This window comes from Alosa pseudoharengus, unplaced genomic scaffold, assembly GCF_046254945.1.
Source record: "Alosa pseudoharengus isolate Yale_2024_CS ecotype anadromous, Long Island Sound unplaced genomic scaffold, YU_APseudo_1.1 YU_APseudo_1.1_scf_24, whole genome shotgun sequence".
Classification (NCBI taxonomy): domain Eukaryota; kingdom Metazoa; phylum Chordata; class Actinopteri; order Clupeiformes; family Clupeidae; genus Alosa; species Alosa pseudoharengus.
In genome coordinates, this window is record NW_027468689.1 from 5,010,010 (window position 1) to 5,034,805 (window position 24,796).

The window sequence follows — 24,796 nt, forward strand, 5'->3', positions numbered from 1 at the left end:
GATGGCCCAACTCGAGGGGCAGCACCAAGCATGCATTTGAAAATATCACTGCACGCAATTGGATAGCACCACGACCAATGTTTACGGACTGATTCCGGACGTCGACACAATTGGATAACACTACGACCAATGTTTCCAGACTTCAACGTTGCAGCGCTGTCGTCATCTGTTTAGCTCACCTCTGGTCTACCTATATTAGATTCACCGATGTGATTGGTGCAGCTCGGTTTCATGGGCATAGTGAGCAATGCCACGTCCACATATGTGTTTCGGCCTAAGCCATCGTCAGTGCGCTTAGGCCAAAACGCGTCTGTGGACATGGCATTAATCAATAAATAAGCAATGAGAAAAAACTTGTGTTTTTTCTACTATAGTTTGACAGTCACTTTATAACTCGCACCCAAAATTGCTGTCAGATTGGAAGTTGAGCGCGCCTGTTCTCACTACCATAGCTAATGAGCATCATTACTCATCGCCAGTCACTCGCTGAGCAAATTCAAATTCAGCTTTGGATTTCCAGGGTAGAATAAGGTTGGAATATCGGTCGCTTTGAATAAAGGTGTCAGCAAAATGTATAAGTAAAATTATACATAATCATCATCATAAGCCTACATGTGCTTAAAAGTCCATCAGAAGCACAGAACATTAAAGAAGCCCTATGCAGGTCTGGTTATTCCTTCGCTGTTTCTGTTTTCGCCGGATTTGGGCTCGCATTTTTCACGACATAGCTCCCCCTGCAGCTTCGGTAGCAAGTGACTGCTACGCTAAACCCCCATTAGCTAGCGAGCTAGCCATCAAGAAACCAAGCTAAACACATACAGGGCTCACAAAAAAACGGTCAAGCAAACACATTGTTCAAGAGACTATCAAACCACATTACAAAAACGAAGTTCACCTAAGGGTAGGCTACTACCTACAATTTCAACAGCAACAAAGCCAAGTCAGCGTCCGTTTTGCAGTCTTCTTAGAAACTACAATCTGACTACATCTCACTACATTTTCGAGGCGCGATTGGATACTTCCGCTGAGTCACATCCGGATTTACCCGGTCCGGGTTCAGAAAGTTGCATATTCGGTTTTTCTGCGGAGAAGCGATAGGGGGTTGACAAAGCACCCACCAAACAACCCAGAAAGTGTTGTAGAACCATCAGAACAACTCTCAACCTGGATAATTAAGGTCATTTTTGCATAGGGCTTCTTTAATACAGGATGATGATCACCATCACAATATAAGCACACGTACAAAAGGCAGTTGACATGTTTATTGGCACTGGGAACAATGGCTTCCTCTGTCAAATACTCCAGATCGCAAATTCAACAGCCAAACCTGGGATTTGGCACAAAGTTTCCTTGAGATGAGAACAAACAGATATAACAAAATGTTATAACAAAACGATGAAAGCAATGGATTCTGCAAGAAAGGCATGATCTTTTTTTTTTTTGGGGGGGGGGGGGGGGGGGGGGACTGTACAAAAGCTTGTAATAAACAGCAGCACATGAAATATATGTACAGCATTCATAAATAAAGGAGATGGCACTGGATGATTGGCTGTTCAACCGAAAACCTTAAAAATACATCAACTTTCCCGTGATTGGTCAGTTGAGCCAAAGACATGCTAATTAGCAGATGGCCTGTGAGAAACTTTGGTGGCAAGTGGTTGATGTACGGGACTGAAACCCCTCCCCAAACCCCTGTGACACTTCCATGTACAACAGTAGGAAAGTGAAAGGGGTAGTATCATAGCAACATGTCATAATGCCCCATCTAGTAACAGTATACAAAATAAAATATATATAATTTTAAATAGATATAAACATTTTACGAAAATAGAACCGTATCAAAACACACAAGTTCACAGTCTTCTCCCTGGAAGCTCCTCCTCCACACACACGTTACTCTTTTTCCTCGACTCCATCGTATGTCCCGACATCCCAAAGGATGGTTATGGAAGGAGGGCAGTTAGTCTGAGGTATCGGCCATTCAGGTCATCACTGGGATTTCAGGCTCAGGCTGTTACTGCCGAGTGGGTAGGAGTAGGCCTTGCCCAGCACGATGCGGTCCCGAAGCAACTTAAAGAGGACGTAATAGTTGCAGAAGAGAATAAGGCCGAGAGATAGCGTGTGGTTCCATCGTTCTGAACGCAACAGAGAATACAGCTGGTACACGATCACACTGGACTCAATCCCAATCAGCAGGTTGAGAATCCGCAGCGGCTTGTGAAAGAGAAACTGCAGGCAGAAATATGGAAAACAGATCGATAGAGTCAAAGGAGACAAAAATGTAAACATACAATGTATGAAGAGTACACATAAATAAATGAGCCAGAATTCAGAAATCAGAAAGGTTGTTTATGTAAGGGATAATGTATAGAACGCCAGTCATTATTGGGAAAATAAGTCCCGACAGGGCGAACCGGACCCGCTTCTTGCTTCGCCCTGAAGGGACTTATTTTCCCAATAATGACCGGCGTTCTACAGTATACATTATCCCGCTTATTAAACGGCTACTTGCCAAAACGGAAAAAATAAACTCCATGATATGTCTCTTTACATTTATTTGTTACCGTTTCGCTGTGGCTTTTGCTGAGACACAAATAGTTCACAACACACGTTGAACTTCATTAAAACATTCTTTAGAACACATCTGATCAACCGTCTGCCTTCACTCTTGAATGAAAATCAGTTGACATTGACAGCGGTCATTATTCAGAGGTCCTTAGACTAAATTAATAACCGGTAGAACTTTGGAAAATCCCATTCAAGTCAATGGAGTATTCTACTAGCATTGTGTAAGGTAATTTAAATGACAGTTCCATATGTATTTTTTTCTATGTCTGAAGCTCATAGGAAACTGTCTAAACTTCGAATAAAGAAATATAGATTCTAATAACTTGTATATTTTGACTTGTTTCTGTGCACCTGTGTGCAATTCCATATCTGATCTAACCAAATATGATAAAAAAAAATGTCATGCATTTGACATGAACTCTTGAAACTCAACGGCCCTGTTTTTATTTGAGTGGTCAGGCCAACAAAGCTTATTGATTTGAATCGAATTGAACTGAATTGATTAAGATGAAGTTGAAAACAGTCACAAGTCACAAGGAGAACTCACATAAAACCTGGCATGGGACACATCTGAGGGAAATGCTACATTGTAGGGTCCCACTGCTTTATACACGCATCGACTGTGGCGCACCAGCACCCCCTGTGGCCAAATGGTGTTCTCTGACCAACTGCAAAGAGATACAGCAACAAACAAAATGTCAGAAACAAATTATAAGCATACATACACATCCACACACACACAAACACTTCAATTAAAATGACACTGACATCTCAAGACAGACACAATGTCGACATTCCTCTTATAGTGAATTTTCAAGAGAGCGAGAGCGAGAGAGAGATAGAGAGAGAGAGAGAGAGAGAGAGAGAGGAATGGAATCAGGAAGTGACAGCCAGTCAGAACTGTGTTGAGGTCGCTGTGTATGATTGGCATACAGCAGCTTGCGCAACGGCTCTCCCTGCTGGTAACACTTACAAATAAAGCTAAACAATTTTATATAGTTACAGTTTTTCTCAATTGCTAAAACTCAATTTTTGAAACCTTGCTCCGTTTTCTTAAAACATTAAACACAAAACCTCAGCTTCAAGCATAATTTACAAAACCTCTGACTCCTCTTGCAAAATCGAACTTTCGCCTCAAAACAGTTTTACCTGTGCTCAAAATGAAACTTTCATCTCAAAACAGATTTACTTATGCTCAAAATCAAACACTGCTCTCAAATCATAAATAAAGTGATCAAAATGATATACACTATCAAGCAGTCACTAAACAATACACCAGAAAATAGAAAACACATTGTTTAAAACATATAGTTCTCAGGAAGAAGTACATTTTTAATCTCAAAACAAATTTCATATTTTTCTGTCATTGTCTTTTGATGAACGATAACATCAAGTAGAAATTTGCTTTGCTCTTTGCATTTTTTTTGCTCCTCCTCCTCCTTGTACCCCAATTTTTACAGTACCCTGCATCTCACAAACTTGTCCTTTGATTCTTGTTGTTGATATGAACTTGCAACCAGTCAAAATCTATTGAGCAGTCAGTACTGTAAACAAATGGTAAGCACAATGTTCAGTGCCCTCCTCCCCTTCCTCCTGGTCCCCCACCTCGCATATGCACTCGTCCTCTCACATAGTTTCTTCTATCCATTCTCATTCCCACCTTCAACAACCTGTTTGTTCTCTAAACTGGCTTATATTGGTTTTGTCACATCATTTGAAACGAGTTAAATCAATTTTGAGTGGTTGTGTTTAATCAATGACATGTGTATGTCTATTTCTATTTCATTTTTGCCATTTGTGTTTACCAGTATGGATGTATGTGCATTAGAGTGCAGAATGTGTTCAAAGTTTAGTTTTGCTAAAAATTGTAAGTGAGATCTGCAAATTGTGGTTTGCCATGTGAAATGGTTTAAGTCATTGAGTGCCAAAAACATAATATTACGTTTTTAGCTTTTTTTTTTTTTAATTACGAAACTAGACACTCTAACACACCTTATATGTGATTTTGGGAACTCTGTGATGAATGGAAATGAAATATATGACGATCGTGAAACTCATGAAAACGCACAATCTGGACATTTTATCTGGACATTTTATCATAACTCGGTTGCCGCTTTGGGTCGAATCAGTGACGCATGCACGTCAGGTCAAAACCAGGCCATTTTCGTGGGTCTATCACCAGGTCTCGCTGATCACTTCCCGGAAAGTTTACACAAGTAACAGGCAACACTTCATATTTCATGAAAGACGTTATATCTCCATTTCTAGAAAGAAAACAGCGATTTTGATGAAAACTAGCCACTGTTTAGCTTGGGATTTCTCAGGAACAGAGGCGTGTAGAAATACACGGTTTGCACCCACCGAGAGCTTAAAGTCTCACCTTTTAATCGAGCTATTGTATGTGTTCATAGCTATAACACAGAATATGCTGTTGCTGTACAAAAATCATCAACAATGGTCTAGATTGCTGGCACTCTAGGAAAACAGCTTGGCATTCAATGAGTTAAGGTATTGACACAGACTGAACAATTAGCTTAATGAGTTCAAGTGCAAGACTAGACTAGACGCAAGATCTAATGTTTTCTTCCATGTTGTTCATGTGTTGATTCACATATGAAGTGTGAGAAAAATAGAAGTATGAAATATAAGGCTTTTATTTTTTTTTTAAATCTCAACTGAATTTTGAATCGATGGTGTGAGTGTTTGTGTGTGCAGGTTAGGGTGTTGGGTTCCATTGTTACATGTGAAGGGGGCACTTAAGCCCAATTCACACCAAAGATTCGCAACGAGGCGAAACAGTCGCAGGAGATGCAGCAATGTGAATTAAATGTTGCACATCGTTGCCAGCTGTTGCAAGCCGTCGCAAAGCATTCACCATGTCTAGTCGCAGTTGCAAGGTTTTAGAACGTTGCAGCAAGTTGCTGGTTTATAGAATGTTGCATCTCATCTCGTCGCGAATCTTTGTGAACTGAGTTGGGGAAAAAGGTTGGGAATCACTGGTTTATGAAATGCTTGCCAGCTCAAAATTTCAGTGCAGCGTGTGCGTGGGCGAGTGTCAGACAGAAAGTGTAGTTCCACTAATGTCGGAGCCTATGGGGTGATAAAACCCAGGTGAGAGGGGGGGCACTGTGGCGCAGCCGGCTACAGCGCCCGTACCATATACGGGCCCGAGTGCCCACGGTGACCCAGGTTCGAATTAGACCTGCAGTCATTTCCAGATCCCACCCCATCTCTCTCTCCTACTTGCTTCCTGTCACTCTCCACTGTTCTGTCCAAATAAAGGCAAAAAAGCCCCAAAAATATACTTAAATTTTTTTTTTTTTTAAAAACCCAGTTGAGTGACGCAGAACTCACAGGTGTTGAGGAGCGTTGCTGTAGGAGCCATGCTCGAGTCGCTGCCATCGTCCCAGGTGTGCGGCCGACCGATGCAACAGGTCGCAGTAACTAGGCGGTAACAGCTGACTCATCAGCATCACGAAGGCATTGATCCAAACCATGATGAGGTGTTCACACGACCAGCGCATGTCATAGTACTGGGTACTCTATTAAACAGAAACCACATACTGTCAAAGGGAACATACAGACATATATCTAGTAGACATTATAAGACCAATATGCATGTCATAGCACTGGGTACTCTACCAGAGGAAGCACATACCGTCAGGGGGAACATACATAGACATAATATATCTAGGATGTAGATTAGCGATGTAACGGTTACCGGTGTAACGGTAAACCACAGTAAAATTCTCGACGATAACAACTACCGTTTTGATTTTAATTATCTTAATTACCGCGGTGCATTATCACGGTGTGAAAAACGTGTGTGGAATTCTTTCCAGCATGATCCGAGACCGCCAAAGTAGGCGCACAGGCGCAGCAATGCAACGTGGGCTTGTTATGTGTTTGAAATCAGGTGCCACTAATACGCATATTTCATGATGACTGCAAACACAAATAAACCTAGCTTGATTTTTGTATCTGCAGTGCATTCTCGCAGGCCTACTCTCACAGGAATGGTTCTCCGTTGAATCTACCAAATGTATAGGATGTGGCATAACACTTTTGAGCGTTTCTACTTTTTTACCACTCGCATACAGCTGCCTACTGCATATTAGAAGTTTGTTGTCATAAACACAATGTGGCATCTACTAGGCTACAACTAACAACAACTTGTGACCGCCAATCATCACGATTTATTGTAAAATATTGAAATTGTCGGAAGTTTACATAGACAAATTTTTAACTGTATGTTTTTCTTGCCCATTTTTCATTTCAACGGTTTTGTTCAGAGCTGAAAATGCAACTGTATTTGACAGAGGACAGTCATTGACATGTAGGTTGTTAGTGACAAAATATTAGCTTTCAGTGTGGCACGATCTCTTTGTAAATTATGTTTAATTAAAGTGTTTAAATCGTCTTGGCTTTCCCTTATGGTAGGCTAGTGGTGAGCAACATGCACACACAAGATTCAGCCTACAGCTTCAATCAAAGGCGTTGCAGCTTTATTTAGTGACCAACAATTCTCTAACTTTAACCCAGCCGCCACCCCATCTAACTTCTATTAGTTTTGCGTATGCGCTTTCTCTCTCCCTCTGCACTAACATGCACCGAGTAAAACAAGGGAGCCTTCTGCTATTAAAGGAGCCACACCACTTTTCTGACAAGACACTGTGCTATTCTGTTGACTCCGTTTTGTTGCTATTGTGCATGCAGGACTGGCCTATTATCAGCTCTGTCCATCATTGGTGGTAGGCTTAGAGATATTTTCAGCACACGCGGTGATGCTACTGATAACTGTGATCATTTTGGTCACTATATTAGTCATGTTAAATTTTCATGACGTTACATCTATATATTATAATACCATGCAAAGTTTGTGTTACGTGTAAGTTTATGGTATTTGGCAGAAGCTTTTGTCCAAAGGGACTTACAGTATATGAACACTACATTAGCTAAAAATAATATAGGTTGAAAAACCTATATTACGCATATTAGTAATAATAATAGTAATAACATTATCAATAATAATAACATCAAATATCAGAAATATATATTAAAACCTATAAACATGCAAACCATAACTTGATTAATTGATTTAGTAAAATGAGACCCTCCACCACCTCATGAAACTCACTTTCACAAAGCACAGGGGCAGGAAGGCCACATAGTAGGCACTGAAGAGCGAGTTGAAGAGCACCTCCTTGATGCGACGGTTGAAGTTGGTCTTGAGCTCCTCTACCTCGGTGCGAATAAGCTCGGGGGAGTGTGGGCAGGTGTGTGTGGGTACGGGGGCCGGGCTACTGAATTGCTCCCGCAGGTTCTCCCGCAGGAGGCTCATAAACTCTCTAGGCCTGATCAGCGCACCACCCTCCACACCGTCCCGTTCGGAGAGGCCGCAGTCGGTCGGAGAGGCCACGCCACCACCGCGGCTCTCCTGGTGGAAGCAGCACAATGGTACGTAGACCCCAAACCTGCCAACAAACCAACCAACCAGCACATTAGTGAAACAAAGCAGTCTAAGAACGCCATAGTCCAGCCATACATCCAGCCAATGATGACTCAAAACTGATGACTCAATACTGTGGTGCACACCACTTAACTAAAATCATGAACTAAAATAAAAAGTAAATAAAAATTAAACGTTTAACTTGCTTATTTTTAACTCGTACTCCATCCTCATCCTGTTTATGTTTACCTTGTGATATTTCAGTTTGGGACAAATTGGAATTTGGGAATATTCACCTTCTTCTTAATTTATATTGTGCTAAGCAACAAGTTAGCTGAAGAGGAGGTGGCATTTTTGAAATGGGTGGTTTAGGTTGGCATAGACCTTTCCAGGACCTTTCCAGAGAGGAGATACTCTAGGAAGTGGTGGGTTGGGTAACTAATTATTTAGTTTGGACTGTGAAAAGATGCACTACATATAAAGAGAATACGCTGAGGGAAGGTAGCAACCAATAATATTGGAAGATTCAGCGACAATACCACCCGCTGTATAATGGACAATCCGCTATGGTTTCTTCTTGGTGTGGCTTTCTGTGATCCCATATCAGACAGTAAATCTGATGTATAAGTATATAGTATATATACTCTTTTGATCCCGTGAGGGAAATTTGGTCTCTGCATTTATCCCAATCCGTGAATTAGTGAAACACACTCAGCACACAGTGAGGTGAAGCACACACTAATCCCGGCGCAGTGAGCTGCCTGCAACAACAGCTGTGCTCAGGGAGCAGTGAGGGGTTAGGTGCCTTGCTCAAGGGCTTCAGCAGTGCCTACTGGTCGGGGTTTGAACCGGCAATCCTCCGGTTACAAGTCCGAAGCGCTAACCAGTAGGCTGATGACAAGGCAACTATTTGAGCAACGTTGTTGGGCAATTTAATTTGTTTCCTCTGCAGAACTAGTCAGTTGCCAAATTATCATGACCATCCAATCAAAACACATGGAACCAGTTGTGTGGTTCCCCAGCAGCATTGCTCAAAAAGTTCCCCCATGTATCATCACCTGAACCCTTAAAGGGGTATCGTCTAGGGCTGCACGATTATGACCAAAATGATAATCACGATTATTTTGATCAATATTGAGATCACGATTATTTATCACAATTATTAATTAATTTTAGTGACAAAAATATTTTTTTCCCTAAACATATTGGACTTGCTATCTGGCTCACCCAAATTCTTCCCCTCACATTTACTCCCCTAAATTACTGCAAATATAGATTTGACTGCGACTTCCAAACTTCCAAACAACTTCCAAACAAATGTTTTGTGCGTGCTACTTTGTTAATATTTGGGAAAACGCCCACCGGGAATCCTCCCAACGCTCCCCATTAGCCACTTAAGCTCTGCTTCGTGTTCATGAGTTTACTGTAATCGTTAGTCCAGGGGTGTCCAAACTTTTTGACTGAAGGGCCACGTTGGGTTTTAAAAATTGGCCAGTGGGCCAAACACAAATAATAATAATAATAATAATAATAATAATAATAATGTTTTGTATTATTTAAATTACAAAATAATTTTGTTGTAGAAAATTAATTTCTTAAGAAATACTGTTAATTTGATGCTGTTTAATTCATTTATAAATGGTGCACTGTCACTTTAAGACTCTTTGCCAGCTCCACTCAAATATAGCCTATGGCTAGTGCTGTGCCTATGGCTGTGCCCTCTCACAGTTTATAAATGGTCAGTAATGGGAACTGTTGCCATCGCCCTCTCTTCCACGCTCAAATGTGTCCCCAATTAAATGGACTAGCATAACGTAGTTAGATCTGCTGCAATGGAGGTTCTATGTATCTCGATGTGACAAGCTGTTTTGACATTGACATTGTAAACGTTCTCTAAGAAGAGTGTAAAGCAGTTTGCTTTATGTCTTTGTTGACATGAAACTTCTTCCGTTCCGTTGCCCGTGGAAGTACAGTCTTTGTTGGGCCTTTTAAATTATGTGGTTGGTATCGATTTCCAATTTCAGATACCTGCCGATGTAAATGCCAAGGAATCTGAGGGTCTTTGGGGAAGGAATTTGAATGTTGAGGGTTGACTACAAAGGCATTACTGGTAAAGATGAGTAAAAATTGATATAGAAAATTCACCTTTTGGCTTAATCTCACAAAAAAAAGTACAATTATTCTCTGTGGAAAAAACTCCTTCATCAAGAAGCAATCAGTTTTAAGAAAATCACACGTGCCACAATTATTGGCACCCCTAGAAAATCTTATAAACAAAATACAACTGAAACTATTTTTCCATTTTCATTTCACTTCTCTCACTATGTAGTAAGTTAAGTGTAGTACCCACAATTTCCCGCCTTTTAGCCGAGAATAAGGGTTATACATCAATTTTGCTAAATTTCTTCCGCTATGAGGTTATGACACAGATGAGGGCTATACATGGGAGTACATTCTTCCCCATTCTTCTTTCTTGTAAAGCGCTCATCTGATTCTGAATAATTGGGCAATGGGCACTGCGGTAATACAAGGGTGCGGTCTATACACTGTCTTTTTTAGTTTGCAAAAAAAACGCCGCAATGCAGTTTATACAAGATGCAGCTAATACACGGGAAATTACTGTAGTCGTAGTTGTGAGTTAAGTTAAGTATCTGTGTGTCTTGAAAAGCACAATACAAAATAAATGTATTATTAGCACTAGTGGTACTTACGGATAGCCTAGGAAAAGCAGGTTGAGCACCGAGTGGTTCTTGAACAGGTTCACCAGTGTCCAGCACAGCACCCAGCCACAGAGAGTCAACAGACTGAGACGCGCGGCTATAACCAACACGTACCGGACCAGGGAGCAGGGGCTGGTCTGAGAAGCCTAGGCCCAAAATCAAACACACACACGCACACACCACACTACGTAAAACCTTTGGGACTGGAAATATATGCTAATATACGAACACTGATTTTATCATGATTGATGTTTAGGTAAAAACAAAAAAGTAAATGATCAATGTGTTGTTCACAAGCCAACAGGTGTTTTTAGTTTTTGTTGTTGTTGTTTGTTCATACAGACCTCTAAGATGATGGTCCACACAAGTCGCCTGGCTAGCATAACAGTGATGAATACTGCCAGATGGTAATCCATTAAGTGGAAGTTCTGCGAACACACAAAACGCTAGTAGCTATTCTTGAGTAATAAAATGCACACATGAATCATCTGTAGATGATTCTTTAAGTAAGTAAATAAGCTTTAATTATTTATATAGCACATGTAAGACCATAGTGGTTTACAAAGAAAATAAATAAACAAAAACACACCAGGCAGTGACATCAAGATTTATCAACATGAAAGTGCCGTTAATGCATGTACAGTAATGTATGTCTCACCAGCGAGGTAGAGGCAGCAGGTTGGCTGTAAGGATACCACCACACAGTTCTGTAGATGTTGATGTACTGCACAAACAAAGCAACCAACAGGTAGAGAAAGAGCAAGAACTCAAACAGTAAACTGTTGTCCAAGGGGAGATCTGGAATACGCGAATGACGAACTGGTTCCGGTGTGATCAGGGCTGTCAACGGAGGCGCTGACAGTCCCACGGAGTTGGTGCTCCTGAAAGAGAACAAAAAAACATGCCCCTCAAGTTCACTCGGATATACTGTCGCTAGTGAATATTTTGGAGCCTTCTGCCTTCATTCAGATAGGACAGTGAAGAGTGGCTGTGGGATGGATTCGATACCCAGGACCCATGTGGCACGAGCAGCCGCTGGCACCACAGGGCCCACTGTCTCTTTTGTTATTCTATTTAACTGCTATTGATAAAATTGATGTTATGGTTGAAGTCTCTGATTTGCGACCAATCCGAACAGATATTTCAGATTTGCGACCAATACAGGCAGAGATATCCAGAGTTTACAGTGATGTACTGTACTGTAAATGTTTCCTTTATTTCCAGATACACACTTGATTTCTAACAATGATAGACAAGTTGATTGTCCAAAATATGTGTTACGTTGGTTTGTGGTCACAGACAGAACAAGAGCTGAAACTTTTTCAGTTTAAACTGTACCTAAATTCTCAAAATATGAGCCAAAAACAGTAAAACAATATGGCCCAGGTTGAGGGGGAGGGGAGGGGGGGAACAGAATTATCTTGCTTTCATTTCTTCTAAATTTCAAAATGACAAAGCAAGCAGCGAGACACAGATGGACTGTGGTGTCCGTTTTTCCCCCAACGCAACTAAAGAAGACCAAACACACTTCCATTACTACACATACAGACGCTGGCTATATTTTAACGATCTGAAACGCATGGTCTGAAGCGGATGGTTTGAATACATTTAGGACGTGACCAGTCCATAATCACTATCTTAACAGCAGAATAAGTTTGCCAGACACCAGGCGCATTGTTCAAAAGAGTTGTTCTTGTGTTTTGGCTGTAACATCAATTAAACCAATGAGAGGAACACCTGGCTATCCCTTTAAGAGCAAGCAGCACAACATCAAACAACACGTTGATATTTTGACAGTCATCTGCTTGCATGCGGGACCGTGTATGCAACTTCAGAATTCCACTAAACTTTGCTTTACTAAAACCTGTGTGACTAGCCTATTATTTGAACTCACAGGCACACTCAAAATAAGGTAATTAAACTTTAAGAGCTCCAGGATACGACCAAATATCTACATACACAGTACACACTAATTTTTAGGAGTTTGCATTAACGTTCTGGTCACTCTGGGAGTTCGCATTAAATTTCTGCCGTATTTCCCCCAACATCACCTGCTTTAAGTGTAAATGTCACATATTGTATGCAAAATGATTGTTACGGTCTGCTAGTGTACAAAGCCTTCACATAACCTAGGATGTAGCCAGTGGATTAAAGGGACACCAGGCAAGCCTGATGCTTTTTCTCTAAGAAACTCCCCCTTCGCTTGGTCTGAAGCTCTTTTCCTTTTCTTTGCATCTTCCGTCAAGGGTTTTCGCGGCTTTTTCGCCGGCTCTGCCATTATACACACGTTTGCAACAATCGCTAGCGTTTAGTTAGCCTGCCTCTGTGCTGTGGATGCAGGATGTAATTCATCCTGCTTCGGTCGGCGGGTAGGATACACTGAACTTGCAAACGGGATATTCTTCCTACAGGCGGTAGGGTCGGGCGAGAGAGTCTTCATTCGCACTGTAATGAGTCATTTAACCATATACCGATTTACGAAGATGAGTAATTGACACAAAAACGTTGCCTGCCTGGTGTCCCTTTAAATCTTCATAACGATAATTAAATAAGCCTATTGATGTTACTGTGCATTGTTCCTAAAAGGGAGCTAACTGGTGTAACCCACTTCCAGCAAATTATGCTTAGCTAGGCTAACGGTGTCAGACTTGGTTATTGCAAGGCCAGAGAAGAGAAAGTATGTGTTCTCTTATCTAACTTTAAAGGTAAACTGTCAATAAGTTAATTTCACAAAAAATCGGCGTGATCCTCTAAGGCAGTGTTTTTCAACCACTGCGCCGGGGCACACTAGTGTGCCGTGACAGATCATCAGGTGTGCCGCAGAAAATTACCCAAATGTCACTCACTGGTCCAGAAAAGCAACTGTTGCATCAAAGAATTTATAACCACATACTCTCATTGATTGTATGATTGCACTATTTGTGATATGCAGGCATTGTAAAAACGGGGGCCCCATATCCAGTATTCACAGAATCATCACATATCCAGTTCAAAACAACAATTCAATTAGATATAGTCACCTACAAATGAAACAGAGGGCACTTGTTATATTGAGCAGGTCTTGCATAGAAGCCATAATAAGGCCATATCTGTGTATTATTTAAAAAAATTTAGGCTATGGTATGTTTATTTTTTCTTCACACAGGATTAGTGTGTTAGTGTGCCGTGGGACATTTTAAGTGTCAAAAGTGTGCCGTGGCACAAAAAAGGTCGAAAAACACTGCTCTAAGGCCCGGTCATTGCTAAGGCTGAGGATCCTTAATCCATCAAGTCTAGTAATTTATAATTATAGATCCTCACATTTCATTATTATTGTATAGTGTGTGATATACCACTGTGTAATGAGTGTAGTCTGCGTGTGTAAACAAGTGACGTGTTGAGGGACTTTACCTGTTCCGCAGCCCTGTGCCGTTGATGAGGCCTCCACCAACCAATGTCTGCAAAGAGGGCAGAGCTGACCGGCTCAGCTGCTGTCTGCTCGGACCCCTGCGCCCTCCGGGCATGGCCGGTATCCACGGTAACTACAAGCCCAGCAGTTCCCAGTCACGTTTCCACAACTTTGCTCAACACAGAGCAACCACTGCAGAGAGAACATTTTATTAAGGGAATATATTCATTAGTGCACACAATATAATACTGACCCAATCTACAACAGCCATACATTAACAGGATGTGAGCACAGATGATATGGCAAAGTCAAAACTGAACTTCATTTTCAGTGTCTGGGTGCATTAGCACCAGGAGAACTTTCTCCTGTAACTTTTCGAGGCAATGTCATGTTTGCCCTGTATGGAACAAGGGGCGACCATAGTTCCTAAAACCACAAACTATTAGGGATGCACCAATTGTGAAATTCTAGGCCAAAATCGATACCGATACAAATGTATAAAATAACGATTGGGCTGATAACCGATACCGATATTTTATTCTTTATTTGTTTACTTAGTTTTTGTCATTAATTATATCCTTTAGTAGAATGGAAAGGAAAACTATTCTTCCAAGCTTTCATAGCACAACATTTACCTAGTGCAGAATTGATGCAATATAACAGCTAAACATCAATCACTGCCATCAGTAAATGTCATATAAATGTAACAATAACCGATATGAGTCAACAACAAGGCTGAATTTGTCTGACATCAATGTTGGCTGATATATCGGTGCATCCCTACAGACAATATTATATCTCCTATTTCGGGGTAGGTTCTAAGAAACACCTTAGTGGTGCAGCTTGGACACATCCTCAGTGATGAACCCAGGGTCACAGGGTGTTTCGGGTCTCAGATCATCAGACACCCTCACCTGGGCGACCCAGCCGGGGCTGATCAGACCCCGACTTGTGTCCAAGCAGCGCACTAAGCCATGTGTCGCCCCTTTTGATCCATAGCCACCTAGAGGCTGTCTCAGCTGCCTCACAGATGTTTCTGGTGGCTTTCCTTTCTTGAGCACGATAATATCGGTGCATCCCTACAGACTATTATATCTCCAATTTCGGGGTAGGTTATTTTCCCTGCACCCAGGAACCATGCTGCACTCTTAAAAATAAGTATAGTATATATATAAGTATACATACTCTTTTGATCCCGTGAGGGAAATTTAGTCTCTGCATTTATCCCAATCCGTGAATTAGTGAAACACACTGCACACAGTGAACACACAGAGTGAGGTGAAGCACACACTAATCCCGGCGCAGTGAGCTGCCTGCAACAACAGCAGCGCTCTGGGAGCAGTGAGGGGTTAGGTACCTTGCTCAACAGCACTTCAGCCATGGCCTACTGGTCGGGGTTTGAACCGGCGGCAACCCTCCGGTTACAAGTCCGAGGCGCTAACTAGTAGGCCACGGCTGCCCCTATGATGCCCATGGGAGTACAATTAAACTGATACAAAGTTGTTTCTTGCCGTTGGTTGAATCATCAATTTTAAAGGGTACAGGACAGGACTTCTGTAATACCTCTATAACACGCGGCTCAAACAATTCTGACATTTTTTAGTGTAAAGAGGTGAAACTGTTATGAGGCGATTGTTTGGTCTTGCAAGAAAAACTGTCAGACGTTCTGTGAATGCAAATTGAGAAGGGAGAAAAGGGTGGAAGGTTTCCAAAAATGTGTTTCAGCAATTGTGAAAAAACTGTAAGTTCCCTTAATTTTTTTAGCAGTGTATGTGGTACTTTCCAAGGACTGCCAACGACCTCTACATTCCAGAGATCTCAAAACATTGTCTCGCCTGACCCCAGGGTCGCTACACCTGGAGATATAATCAAGTTTTAAAAATCACTGGCGGGTTTGTTTGAGAAAAAGAGAGTTGAGATTAATCCTCATCCTAAGGCAGTTTTTTACCTTAATAAACAAAACTTGTAATGGTAGCTTTTATAAAGCCGTCCTTCAGAGCATCTTGTCCTTTGGTTTGATCTGTGGTCATATTTGGTCACATGCGCAAGCAAGACCAGGACAAGCTGCAACGCATGATTAAGATGGCAAGTAGAGTCATTGGGTGCTGGTGTTAAACGTCAGCTTCTCAGATGTGTAAAGATCTTATTTTGAGCAAGACTGAGTGCGTCCTCTATCCAAGCTGGTCAATCACAAATGACGTTTACGGCAATTGTGCAATATCCTACTATTTGTATTAAATCGTGACGCATTACCTCGTCAGTTGACATAACTCTTCTGAAATTATCTATCTATCTGAAACAAATCCACATGTACCTTGTCCAGGGGTAAGAGTGCTAGCTTTGAGAGCTATTTATGACAGTTGTGTAAAATAATACTCTGCAATCACAGGGGGAAGCCCACTAGCAAAAAAAAAAGAAAGAAAGAAACTGCATTGGATACCTTTAACACTAGAATCATTTTGACCGCTAAATTGTTTTTCAAAAAATAGTTCTGCTGGTGAAATTCTGAGTTTAAATTCCAACAGTCAAAATGACCACCTTGGTAGTACTAGTAGTTTTGACATTTTGGGCTGTTCTATTGTTAACTCTTCACTGGCGATTGACAGGGACAGTAGAGTTTTGTTTGTGGAGGAGGGACCGAAGTGACCATTGGGCAAAGTTCAGGAATGGAAACTCCTGTTGGATGTTGGAAGGCAACTGCAACCTCCACAACGTATTACTGTGACTGCTTTGAGACCAGACATGGTGTTGTACTTAAGAGTGCAAGCGCATCGTCTACTTTATTGAGCTAACTATTCTCTTTGAAGATAAGGTGGAGGAAGCCTTCAAAAGGAAGACGTAAAGTATGCAGATCTGGTAGCACAAGTACACAGAAAACCAGTAGAAATAGGTGTTAGCGGTTTTGTAGCAAAGCCACCCACAATACTGCTGTTGGATTTTGGTTTCCGAGGACGGTCACTGAAAGGAGCTCAGTTTTCTGAAAAGGCAAACTAATGGATATGGCTGAGGCGCTCACAGGCTACTTGGGGTCACGTTATAACCTGAACTGACTCTGAGATGTGTGAAATCCCTGTGCTTTTTGAGTGGTAGTTGTTGGTTTTTGTTGTCAGTTTTTATTTTTGTTGGCAGTTTTTATTTTGTGTTTGTGATGGACTGTGCCTAGGTTGATGGTACTTGGCTAAGGTTTTTTATGGTTTATGGTTCAGTCCGCATCAACGGGACGGACCAACCTAGCCAACTTAGACCATGCCTAGGTTGGTTAAGGGTATTTGGATGTTTGTTGTGGTAATATGGTGGCAGCATGGGGCGTAAGCTAACTGGCTAATTTGTTTTGTGTTTGTGATGGGCTGTGCCTAGGTTGATGGTTGGTTGGCCAGGGTTTTTATGGCTATGGTTCAGTCCACATTAACGGGACGGACCAACCTAGCCAACCTTGACCATGCCTGGGCTGGTCAAGTATTTTGGGTATTGGATATTTCAATGTGGTAATATGGTGGCAGCATGGAGGGGAGTGTCTCCAGGACGCTGGTTTCACTGTTAAGCCTTCATGAGGTGTCGTGGGCCTAACTTAACGAAACATCGTTGAATGAGGGTGCCCACTTGATAACCCCAATGACATGCCACATACTATATACTGCTGTTGGATGGGCCATTTGTATTGTGTTTGTGACCATTTGTTGGCGGATTTGTGGGTAGTATGCTTTTTAAAGTTAAACTTGAGCAGGGGCTTCTGAATCTGTTTTTACCTTGGATTTTGGCACAAGGGATTTTAACATCTAATTCTGTGTATTAATGTAATACCTGTAAGTCCCCTGTTTCGAATCCTAACCACCAGTCAGAGCGTCGCTCCAGACACTAGTTAAACACACTGTGTGTGTGCGTGTGTGTGTGTGTGTGTGAGAGAGAGAGAGAGAGAGAGAGAGAAAGAGAGAGAGAGCATGTTGGTCATTGCTTAGCAATCCTAAGCAAGTCATGAGTGGTAGCCTACACAGGACAGTTGTGTAAAATACAAACTACATACTCCACAACTATAGGGGGAGCCTAGTAGCAAAACAAAATCTATATAATAATAATATAATATCATTTATTAATGTACAATACGTTTTTTGTTTATAATTTTACCTTAATTCAATAAGGAAGTTGTAGTGACTGTCTTACCACAAATCAGACACTCGGCAGGGTGAGGGCTAGATCCTGTTTTTGACGCGCTATAGGCCTGTCCACTTCGGATAAAATTGAAGTCCACAACGTTTTGAGTCCTTGGGTGATGTTCCCATTTAATAGCAAAGATAGTTTACAAAGTTCAGACTAGTATATGCAAACGTGAGGGCTAATCTAGCTGTGGCGTGCCAGCGGTAAAAACTGTGCGATCTCCCCGCCACCCTAGCATCATTACCCACCCGCTACACCTGTGAATTAATTACCTGGCGCGCCTGTGCCACCGTGACCTATGACCTAGCTACTGTAACACAAGCACACTGCCCTCTAGTGTAGACCACCACCACAACATCAACAATAGCTAATGGCTCCCACACACCGGCCCCTAATTGGGAAAGTGTGACCAATTAAACTACAAAACAGGGAGCCACACAAAAAAGGTCTTCTTCCTTCTGGATTGGATATAAACCAGCGTTGGGTCATGACCATTACACAGCTTCTTGCAACAGGAAAAGCTTGGAAATAGGGCGCTCCAACTGCCCTGTTTTAGTCTTCAACTGCACGGCACGTACGAAACCCTTCTTGTCTGGGTAAGTTTGTCACTCTACCCATAATCCATGATCCACGGGGAGCAGTGTGATCCATGATAATTCAAGGTTGTTCCTTTAACTCCAGCTCCACAGTCAAAAACCACCCTTAGAGATTTCTTTCTTGGGTGATACACCCCATGATGAGAGAGATACCACACATGGCCTTCTTTACAATCCAGCTGGTCTTTAGGCACCACTTCAGCATATCCGCTGTCAATCATCTGTGAGAGAAACGCTGTATACTCCTCCTGATAAGATTTGTTCCTTTCAAACTTTCTTTTTAGACAGTTAACACGCTGTTCCACTATGCACCGGTTATTTGGCATGGTGATGTCATCAGTCTTAAAGGGTAAATCCATGCAGTAATGACCTCCTTGCAAGTGTGTGGACTTCTCAAGGACCTCCATGAACCTCAGGTCTTCCCTTGACATCTCCTGCCTCTCCTCCAAGGACTTCTCATTAAAGTCTTGATTGTACTGAGAAACCAATTGCTCCTCCAGCCTGGCAATGGATATCCTATTGGCATAGACGGTTGAGCAGCTTCTCTTGCAACATCCACTATTGTCTCTCAATGGACCGTTGATGACCCACCCCAATAGGGTCCTCATGGCGTAGGGTCCACCACCTTCGCTGTTGACAATTTCCCAGGGCTCCATCAATTTTGGTGCATTGGTCCCAATCAAGATTTCAACATCTGCATCCAATTCTGGAATTTTAACATCTCTCAAATATTCCCATTTCTCAAGGTCTTGCTGGGTGGGAATGTTGCTCTTTGACACTGGAATTGCATCCTGTGTGTACACCTCTGGGAGGTCCAAGAACTGGCTGCCACCCAATTTGGACACCTCCAAACCTGGAACAACTTGACTTTCAACAACCTTCTCTTGGCCCATGGTGCGTAGTAGAATGTTGGTCCTTTTACCCTGCAGATTCAACTTCTTCAAGAAACTGTTGGTACAAAATGTTGCTGTACTTCCAGGGTCCAAGAAGGCATATGTCCTAAGCACCTTGTGTCCTTTCTTAGATTTCACCTGTACAGGAATGATGGAGAGAGTACAATGTTGATCGATCTCCGGCCCCAGTACAACCACATGTCTGAAGCGACACCAGTGCGTTATTAACTTCTACTTCCTGTGTCTTGGTCATCTTGTCCTCATTGTGGATGTGCAAAATAGTTGGATGTTTCAGATTGCATTCATCACAGGTCAGACGACTTCTACACTCTTTGCTCATGTGGCCCACTTTCAAGCATCCAAAGCAAACACCCTTTCCTCTCAAGAATTCAATCTTCTCCCAGTGAGGAATTTTGTTCAAGCCTGGACACTTGGGCAATAGATGAGGCTGCTTACAATAGTGGCAGAACTCTGAGCCTGACTCCTTCGAAGCACTGGGCTGGCTTGGCATCGCCAAAATGTTAGTTGCAAAACTGCTTCCTTTGATATTACTCCTGGACACTGGCCTACTACTATTCATAGCCTTCAAAGCGCTGGATTGTGTGTCTGCAATATCACCAAAAAGTGGATGAGACAAGATTTTGACTTGAGTCTCGAGAAAGTTCACCATATCAGGAAAGTTGGCTCGATAGCCTCGTCGCTCTTGTAGCTCACAGGCCGTAGATCGATCTCCATCTGTCCCGCAGCCTGTACGGCCATTTCATTATCACATTCTTCATATTTGATGGAATGTTCAATTCCTCCATACATTGTATCTCAGTCATAACATTGCAGCATCCTCTTAGGAAAAGTGCAAATTCTTGCAATGCCTTAACATCCTCAGCCTTTACGTGCCTTACTCGCGTATGAGTTCATTCCATCTGATGCGGCCATTCCCACATCACTGCCTTCCAGTACTGAAAGCCTTGCATCTGCCATAGCAATTTGTGTATCAAGTTCCAACTGTTCCTTCCTTTTCCTCAGCTTGACTCTTTCCAATCGGAGTTCCTCCTCTTGTTCCTCAAGCTGATGCTTCCTTTGTAAAGCAGCAGCCTTCTCCATCAAAGCTGCCCTTTCTGCCTTTGCCTTTAGCCGTGCGGAAGATGCACTGGAACTGCCATGGCTTCGTTTGCTTGATCTTTTGCTGGACACATTAGACACACTGTCCCCTGGCTTAATGTCATCTTGACACACAGATTGAGCATCTTTGTTTTTCACCTTTAGTTGTGCACCCTGGCCATCACCATCATCATCGTCATCATCATCGTCACTTTCACCACAATCATCATCAGAAACAGCACCATCACCGCCACCATCAACAATATCAGCAGCATCATTCACATTTTCATCATCACATGAAGCTCCCATCTCCTTCAACCATTTATACACTTCTTCAACAAATGCATCATTAACAGACCCTTTTGACTGAAACCATTCTTCCTGTCTTTTCTGTTCCTCTTCAGGCAGAGAAAACTCTGTGAGCAATGTGTTGTGAAGATCAAAGGCATTTTGACATAGAGATTTAAACCTTTTTAGCTTTTGTTGAACATTTGTCACATTTGCAGGAACATTTTCAACAGAAGACAAAAACGGGACGATGTCTGCTTTTATTTTGCTTGTTTTTTTAAAAATCATACTTCTTTCCTTTTGAAGCTTTTCAATTATCATAACGATTCCTTTAGCGGTAGGCTTTCTTGTCCTTTTTTCGCTACCCTCACGTTGCAACTCTGTAGCTTTATTTTCATCATTGCCTTGTGTGTCACTCATTTTCAACAGATTTTTTTTGTAAGATTCACGGGCCTTGTTATTGCGCTGTGTCGACTATGCGGCCTCTCCGTTTGCCTAGGCAACACACTCGCAATACGTGACCTATATAGCAATATTATTAACACTGCGTCAATTGTTGTGCAGGCGTAAATGTCTTTGCAGCTCACAGTATGGTAATAGGCCGTTCAAAACAGTCTTTTTTATAACATCGTAGTCGACAAGTCTTAATTGAACAGTCTTTCAGTTCGTAACCTGCTTATCAGGAACGTCCAAGTTTTCCTTTGCCGGTCGATGATAAAAAGATTTATCCTACCTTAGGATTGGCGATGGATGACCCAGTTTATGGCTTTACCATGCTGCGGTTTCAAGTTCGATAAAGTAATCCGTTTGCTTATTCAGCTTCCAAAGTATTCCAGCGAAATCCAATTGTTGTTCAACTTCCAACGTATCCAAACGATATCGAACATTAATCCAACTTCCAAAGTATCCAAACGAGACCAGATTTTCATTTGTTCTTCTTCCAGGACATCTCAACGAGATCAAAGTTTTTACTTGTGTAGTGACTGTCTTACCACAAATCAGACACTCGGCAGGGTGAGGGCTAGATCCTGTTTTTGACGCGCTATAGGCCTGTCCACTTCGGATAAAATTGAAGTCCACAACGTTTTGAGTCCTTGGGTGATGTTCCCATTTAATAGCAAAGATAGTTTACAAAGTTCAGACTAGTATATGCAAACGTGAGGGCTAATCTAGCTGTGGCGTGCCAGCGGTAAAAACTGTGCGATCTCCCCGCCACCCTAGCATCATTACCCACCCGCTACACCTGTGAATTAATTACCTGGCGCGCCTGTGCCACCGTGACCTATGACCTAGCTACTGTAACACAAGCACACTGCCCTCTAGTGTAGACCACCACCACAACATCAACAATAGCTAATGGCTCCCACAGAAGTGTTTCTCAAACAATTTTATCTCGCAGAATTCTACTTACTATGAGAAATTATCCCCACACCACTATGATATTAAACATAGGCTATAAGTTAGAAACAGATTTGTTACCCTGCACAGGCAGATTACCCCCTGCCTCCACGCCTCTGAAAATAAAATTTATTTTGACACAATAATGTTGGCATAATAAGGTTCCAGCTCATGTATTGATTGGAGTCTACCACATCTTTCTGCTGTTAAGCGCTTTCATTTTCTTTTTTGTGTTCCGTGCGACACAAGGGGGTGGGAGGGTCAAGCATCCTTTTTATGTATTTGTTCAGTTCCTCTATTTTGGCTACATAGCATGGCAGTTAGTAGCGGACATTTTACTACCTCTGAATAAAACTATATGCCATGTTTGAAGTGTGATTGGCTTTTACTTTCACGCAAGCAGACAATAACAATCGTTGACCAATAAACGCTATCAAGATGTACAAAAGTGCGAAAAGGTTACAGATTTCACAGTCAGTTAGGTTTAGAAGTTGTATCATGAAACGCCATTTAGATAGCCTATAATTTAGGCCAGGAACTAGTATTATTAACGACAATTAAAAACAAATGAACGTATTTTTCCCGTGTTGAGGGTAACGGTTTCAGCACCGTTATAAACATAAATCGGGGTCTATGCAGCCAACCCCTCTCTTTACCTAAAATTGGTCAGCATGGTTGGATAGTTAGTTTACGGAGCAGAATACCCAACCACTCACAATTATGAGTAACAGTAATGTAACGTTATAGCAAACTTGAGCCCGTAGCTTTAAAGCGTCAAACCTGGCCTCATGACCATATTCTGCTAAAGTTGACCTAGGACAGGGACCTGTCCAAGCTAATTTGACTGATTAGCAAAATGCATGGAAGAGTGACGTTAGCTAATAGTTAATGCACTGTCACAGATAGGGTACAAAATATTAACATTGTATTCAACCTGTTAAACACATTACTTACCGTGACAATTAACGCCAGGAGCTGGTGGTGTAGACTAAAAGACATCAGTGAATTACCAACAAATTAAGTTGGGAAGAACATTTGTATCCATTGGATGATATCTTGGATCAGACTGGAAGCTTGTGTAAACAAAACCGCTTGCAATATCGTTCCCTGTGCTCTGAAAATGGCAAATACTGAGTTTTAAAGTTAAGTTAGAAGCATCTGCAGTGCACCAGTTGAGTTCACACAGCGCAGAAACCGACGTGGCAAAAACGAGCCTTACTTAGCACCACGTCATCATTTACGCGACGTTTTGATGCGCGTCGCGGTGCCACACTGCACAGCCGCAGTTGCAGCGAGGAGGATTGTAGATTACAGCAGGGCTGAGAGCTAATGTGGTGCTGCTTATCTGTAGTCGGTAGGACAGGTGAGGGCCCACGATGTCTAGCCAAGCACTTTTTCTCTCTAAGGTCACTGTCTGTGAACCTTAAGTTGTAGGGAATTCTGATGAGAGACTTCTGCACTGCATGCCTCACAAAAACGTTGGTCAAAATGCTGCGCAGGAAGCAGTGTAAAAAGTGCTTGAATTCGACTGCGTGCACTGGACAAGCGTGATTGAAATTCGACTTTTCCGTACCGAGTGAAGCACATATATTTTTCTTAATCTGAGACATGTTCAGTTTCAAAAGATTTAGCACCGGTTTGCGGTGTCCCGGTTCAAAAAACAAGTTTAGTCGTGTGCATAGGTGCACAACAGTTTCCAGGTGTTTTTGGCGGTGGTGTCATGTGCTGTCATGTCAGTAAACTGGTAGCCTACTTTTCTTGTCCCTGGAAAAAATAAAAACGTTTGTCCATGTTTTTCCACACCAAGGGGCACCAACTAATGGCTCAATGTTCCTAAACAGACTGAAGAAATTACCTATTTAGAGTGAATTTCCCTCAAAGGTTTATGTGGGCTGCTATATTGAAACTGAAAATCAAAGGCCTACCTCTTTCACTTTCATTAACCAAATTATAGTCAACACTGGCTATGAATTTCATGCCTGGGTGGAGGGTTGCTTGTCTACTAGGCTAAGTTATAGCCTAGGCCTACTCTGCCTGTGGGTTGAATTACTGTAAAGACCTATGGTACATGCTGAGGTTAACAGGTGGCATTCCTTTTATGTGATAAGGCCAAACACCCAGAGATTAAAAAGGTGTATAGAATAGTAGTAGAAAAAAAATCAGGAACTTGCAGGCAGATCAAACAGGCTCTAAACAGGCAAATCAGATATAGGCCTACGCCTCTGAGGCAGATGTTGTTCTACCTG

The 24,796-nt window shown here is 42.0% G+C and overlaps 1 protein-coding gene across 1 annotated transcript; it reads right to left on the reverse strand.

Moving 5' to 3' along the window:
• Positions 1-1,247: 1,247 nt before the first annotated feature.
• On the reverse strand, positions 1,248-23,757 carry tmem39a (transmembrane protein 39A). The gene is made up of 9 exons (XM_076302904.1): positions 23,505-23,757; positions 14,128-14,317; positions 11,396-11,618; positions 11,082-11,165; positions 10,729-10,883; positions 7,706-8,042; positions 5,923-6,110; positions 3,116-3,236; positions 1,248-2,229 (listed from the first exon to the last, which is right to left on the reverse strand). Exons 2-9 carry the CDS (start codon positions 14,238-14,240, stop codon positions 1,990-1,992), a joined length of 1,461 nt encoding a protein of 486 aa, XP_076159019.1. The 5' UTR covers positions 14,241-14,317; positions 23,505-23,757; the 3' UTR covers positions 1,248-1,989.
• Between the last annotated feature and the right edge of the window lie 1,039 nt (positions 23,758-24,796).